The sequence below is a fragment of the Cinclus cinclus genome, chromosome 13, assembly GCF_963662255.1.
Source record: "Cinclus cinclus chromosome 13, bCinCin1.1, whole genome shotgun sequence".
NCBI lineage: Eukaryota > Metazoa > Chordata > Aves > Passeriformes > Cinclidae > Cinclus > Cinclus cinclus.
In genome coordinates, this window is record NC_085058.1 from 20489463 (window position 1) to 20495462 (window position 6000).

Consider the following 6000-nt stretch of genomic DNA (forward strand, 5'->3'; position numbering starts at 1 on the left):
ATTGGGAATAAATTCTGCCCTGGGAGGGTGGGCAGGACCTGGCACAGGGTGCCCAGAGAAGCTGTGGCTGCCCCTGGATCCCTGGAAGTGTCCAAGGCCAGGCTGGATTCTGGATTCAGTGCTCCCACAGGGCTCAGTGAGCACCGGAGCTGTGGAAACACCAAAATGTGGTTCATGAAGAGCAGCTCTGCGCATCTGACCTGTCATAAAGATCAGGGGGTTATGGAAATGTCTGTGTCCAGCAGACAGGAATGATGGAGGAACAGGAATTCCTCCAAATGGAGCCTTACTCCACACTGAGTTACCAGCAAAAAAGCCATTTATAAAATCACAGAACCCCAGGATGGTTTGGGTGGGAACTTGAAACTCATCCCATTCCACCCCTTCGGTGAGCAGGGACACCTTCCACTGTCCCGGGCTGCTCCAAACCCCAATGTCCAGCGTGGCCTTGGACATTCCAGGGACATCCACAGCTTCTCTGGGAGTTCCATTCCAGCTCTCCCCACCCTCAGAGGGAATTCCTCCCCGATACCCCACTAACCCCACCCTCCATCAGTCTGAAGCCATTCGGTGTCCTGTGAAAAGTCAGCAGTTCAGCATTTAGCGGTTGGGTTCTGCTCGGAACCGAACCGGTGCGACCGTGAGGAATGCCGTGTTGTTCTCCGCAGCCTGTCCCCAGCAGCCCCCGGTGCGCCGTGGCCAGCAGCCAGCTGAGGCACTCCAGCCTCGCAGGGATCTCCTACAGCCTCCTCCTCCACACCTGTGAAACTCGGGGGGTTGGATTTGACCTCCAGGTATGAGCGGGAGAGATGAGAAAAATGTGATATTCAGCATTTTGTATGGGAATTCGAAGGTGGCCAAACCACTTCTAGCAGCGTACATAATAAATCATGGAATTGTCAGGGTTGAAAAAGACTTGGAACCCACCACCCCCATGTTCACCGCTAAACCATGTCCTCAAGTGCCACGGACACCTGTTTTTATTTCAATTTAAGTGTGTGTTAGACTTTTGGGGATTAACCTGCTTCATGATGAAAGTAACTGTGTAAGGAGAGAATTTTTAAGATACTTTTGACCACCTCTTACTGCTTTGAAACCCAAATATTTGCTGTGGAATAGACTCTGCTGTATTTATTGTATTCTCTTCAATAAGTTAGAGCAATAATCTATTTAAAATGGGTAATAATTCCTTACACACAATTCCAATAATCTATTTAAAATGGGTAATAATTCCTTACACACAGTTCCAAACCAGCCCTCCTTAGTTTGGGTGTGTACTTACTGTAACACATTTATTACAATTACCAATATTTTAGGAATAAATAAAGCAAATTTATTTTAATTAACAGGAAAAACAGGGAACAGTTTTTGTGTTGTATGAAGACCAGAAGCGACACAGCCTGGGAATGATGTAAGTGAGGATTGTCCCTGACCCAGGGTGACAAAGAGCTGGGGACACTCTGGACACAGATTTGGAATGGTAAAAGTGAGGATTGTCCCTGACCCAGGGTGACAAAGAGCTGGGGACACTCTGGACACAGATTGGGAATGGTAAAAGTGAGGATTGTCCCTGACCCAGGGTGACAAAGAGCTGGGGACACTCTGGACACAGATTGGGAATGGTAAAAGTGAGGATTGTCCCTGACCCAGGGTGACAAAGAGCTGGGGACACTCTGGACACAGATTGGGAATGGTAAAAGTGAGGATTGTCCCTGACCCAGGGTGACAAAGAGCTGGGGACACTCTGGACACAGATTGGGAATGGTAAAAGTGAGGATTGTCCCTGACCCAGGGTGACAAAGAGCTGGGGACACTCTGGACACAGATTGGGAATGGTAAAAGTGAGGATTGTCCCTGACCCAGGGTGACAAAGAGCTGGGGACACTCTGGACACAGATTGGGAATGGTAAAAGTGAGGATTGTCCCTGACCCAGGGTGACAAAGAGCTGGGGACACTCTGGGTGTGCAGGGGTGACACTGGAGCAGCTCTGCCAAAGGCCAGGCAGGGAATGAACAGCCTGAACACATCTGACTGTCACCTCCTGCTCACAGAAATGTCCTGACTCATTCCAAGATTGGCCTTTGGGACAGTTTTTGGGAGGATTTTTGCTTTTCACTCGTAAAAGAAAGGCTGAGCCCAAGGGGGATGGTGGCACTCTTCTACATTTATCATCTCTTCAAAACAGCAAAAAAATGTATTATTTATTATCACTCACTTTTATACTTCACCTGTTAAATAATTTTTTCCACATTTCTCCAAAAAATATTTTCCCAAACAAATTTAAATAAAAACCCACTTAAATCTGTTTCCTTAAAAAAAAAAAAAGTTTCCTCCCAAATTTACCCTAAACCAAAACAAATCCATTGTTAAAAACCTGACTTCCAGGAGGCAAAGGAAGGTGAAGTTTAATGCCTTTTTATACTGTTCTTGCCCAAGTTTCCTGCCAAAATAGGATGTAATAAGAGAGCAGCGGAGGCGTTCTGCTCTCAGCCTGTTCTGTATTCCTTTGATGCTGCAGCTATTTCATTAATGACCTGGATCACAAAACAGCTTCTTCAAGTGCTGCATGTGCCTGCAAGTGTTCTGCAGGGCAGGAACAGAATTCAAAATGATCTCCACAAATTGAGGGAACGATACGAGGAATAGAATGAGGTTTGGTTGGAATCAGGAAGGAATTACATTTGGAGAGCAGCAATGAACATGAGGAACTGGGAGGTTTTTGGGAGCAGGGTCTGTGAATCCAACGTTGTCGTGATCCTGTGGAAAAAGGTAAATTGTGTATCCTGGAAGAAATCCTGCTGTTCTGTGAGAGGGAGGCAATGAAAATGTTTAGAGCTCTGGAGAGCATGACTGACATGGAAAGACTACAGAGGAGAGGGAGGGCACAAATGGGATCTGCTAGCGACCTCCCAGCACAGAAAAAGCCTCTGCAGGAAGGAAAAATCAGATTTTTTGGTAGTAGGACATGAAGAAATAAACTCAACTTGCAGCAAAGAGGATTCTTGTTGTCTGCCATCACATTTTCAGTGCCATTTCACAGCCTTAATTGGGAAATACTTTCAAGATTGTAGGAGTTGGAGTTTATAAAATAACTGAAATACCTGAAACATCTCTGAGGATTTATTCCATTCCATTTTATTCCATCGGAGAGCTGTAAATGAGGCACATTATTCCTCAGTGTAAATTCCATAAGGTGTGGAGAGTTTCTGTGGACCACTGGGAAACCAAAGCCTCAAAAAGCTGCAAAAAATCTAAGAAATGTTGGTCCTGCTGAAATTTCTTTCCCAAATTTTAGGCTGAAGCAACAGTTTTTGCCAACTACTGTGGGTGTTTCAAGTGTTCTGCTGCCTCAGTCCTTCCTCTTGGAGTAGCTGAAACCTCTCTGCTTACTTCTGCTGAGTTGATTAATAAAAATTATTTATTACACAAATCCTTTCCGTTGACAAGTTAAAATGGAGCCTCATCTTTCACGTCTCCCTAAAGATTTTCACCTTGTGAGATTGAAAATCCTCATTAAATTCCAGCACCAGGCAGGCACAAATGAGAGGCCGATTGTTTTTAAGCATGTGAAGGGAATCATTGGTAAACTCATTTGTTTGGATATCATTAACAGAACAATCGGAGACGATCTCCAGGGGGTCCTGCTGACCTTTGCTCGCAATCTCTTCATCATCCATCAAGAAATATCAGCACCTAATATGCAAGGCGAGACCAATTTTAAGGTGAGGTGTTAATTAACTAACGATCCCGGTTAATTTCTGTACGAGGCCTGCAGATACCTCATGCTGGATCATAAACAAGTGCTAAACCATTCCTTTTTTATCGCTGGCTGGGGGTGGTTTACAGTGTCTGGGTCAGTGGAGTCAGTCTCCCACGGAACCCGTTAGTTAAATTTAAGTTTGAAACTTTTTTCTTTGAAAAGAGACATCCTTGAGCGTGAAATTATTTTGTAATCTAATGCTCCCGAGTGTCCTTTGGAAGAGCAAAGGAGCTGTTGGCACTGCCTCACACGCTTCTGACACAATTGCCTGCTTTATTTTAAAAGGGACACCATCAAGGTAAGAATCTTAAATTAGAAACATATTTCTCAGTTGGTAATAACCGCTTGGATTATTAACACTGATTTCTTTCAAGTAGGCAGCCACTAATCCATTCATTGCCATCCCTCACCCCACCATCCATTTCCCAAGTGGATTTTGTTCCCAATTTTCTGTGCTCTTGGACTGTGCCCATCCCTGGATGGAGGAGGGGGGAGGACAAAGCTCAGCCTGGGGAGGTTCCCCCACCTGGCTGCCCCAGGAGCCAGGAAAGCAATCAGGAATTGCCCTGGAACAAACCCTCCTTACAAAGCTGCTTTTTGATTCCAGAGAATTGCTCAGCTCCCCACGGGGGTTTCTATTGCTGAGCTGCATCACCTTTAACTCGATAAAAACTTTCCAGGATCCTCTGCGTGTGTGTTTTGTGAAAGGTGAAGGAGAATGTTGTGTTAGATTTGTATCTTCAGTCATGTCACATAATTTATAGCAGATTCTTTCCACCCTGACTAGGTTTTCAAGTGGAGTGTGAAGTGACAGATTTTAGGGAAGGCATAATTAAATTTCAACATGTTACAGAATAAACAACAAAAACAACAAAAATCCCATTTTTCAATATGAGGGAATGAAAAGAAAAATATAAAAGAGAACTTTTCTTCATTGTAGGTGAACATATGTGAAATCAAACACCTGTTAGTTAATTAGGAGTACAAATTGTATTTTTATTTACCTGGGATTTGTACGTATTTACTAATAATTCCCCCAAATGTCCCCAAAGTAATATTAAATTGAATTGGTGCATCCTGTCCTGTGTAACCCTGTTACCTGTTCAAGGCAGGCACTGCCAGCTGTGCACCCTGGCTGCTGGATTCCATTATAATGCCCATTAAATAACTTGTACTCCTGGAATCTCTTACAGATGGCAATTAGAGATATTGAAGCAATCCTAGGAGTTACAGCAGAAAACAAGCTGAGATTGGAAGAAGAGCAACCTTGGGAAGCAGATGCTCTGAAGGAATAGTTAACAGAAAATGTTCAAGTGCTCATTGCTCCTGCTTCTGGAAGTGCTTCCTCATCTGTAAGAACAGGTTTGGTTTTCCTTCTGGGCTGGTGTGTGAAGTAACATTAACTGGGACAGAACATCTCTGTGATTCCTGGCCTGGCACTGGGAACATCCCACCTCTCTTGTTGAAAAGCACAGGATCATCCTGATGCTCCTCCTGTCCCTGTTGTCATTCCTGAAGTTCAGCATGTGGGTTAAAAATCTTATTAATGGGGTCACGCTGCCTTTGGCACTGACTCAGAGTGACAGCATAGGGTTAAAACGTTTCTAAAATCCTGGGAATTGTAGATTCAGGGGGTGGCAAGAAAGGTTGGGGCTGGTAGGGCTGGGAAAGGGAACGAGGCCCTGGGAGTGAACTAGATCAGGTGAAACTGCATCTGTGTAATCATCTATGATAAATGATATGATTGTTAAATGTGGTGATTGGTAGTTGAATATAATTATTGTTTGATTGTAATAAGAATCATGAGGAAAGGTGTTTGGGGGACCTGATGAAAATGGCAAGAGTTCATGCTTGGATATGATCAGTGTATACAGTAGAACAATATGGGTTAATAATTAATATAAGGGTATAAAAAACACGTTCATCTCAAATCCATGTGGGAGTCAGATTTGGGTTTGTACCCCTGATTCCCAGAGCTCTTCAATAAAAGCCCCTGCACATAATCATCCTGTGATTGTGTGTTTCCACGCTAAGGAGAGCAGGAGGAGCAGATCAAAAAAGAGCCCAAATTCCCTTTCCAGCAGGCTGAAATGCTGAACACTGAAAGGCTGCTGGCAGGAAAGGAGCTCCAGGGTTAGACCTGCCAGAGAGAGTCCAGAGCCACCAGGATGAGCAGAGACCTCCTCCCCAGGCTGAACAATCCCAGCTCTGTTGGGAGGAAAATTTGGCAGAGCTGGGA

At 44.4% G+C, this 6000-nt stretch overlaps 1 protein-coding gene across 1 annotated transcript in view; it reads left to right on the plus strand.

Moving 5' to 3' along the window:
• Positions 1 to 5056, plus strand: part of IQCH (IQ motif containing H) — a 54775-nt gene extending 49719 nt beyond the window's left edge. Inside the window, 4 exon segments of the mRNA XM_062501156.1 lie at positions 669 to 794; positions 1350 to 1411; positions 3615 to 3723; positions 4955 to 5056. Of these exon segments, the coding sequence (XP_062357140.1) occupies positions 669 to 794; positions 1350 to 1411; positions 3615 to 3723; positions 4955 to 5056 (399 nt within the window).
• Positions 5057 to 6000: the final 944 nt, after the last annotated feature.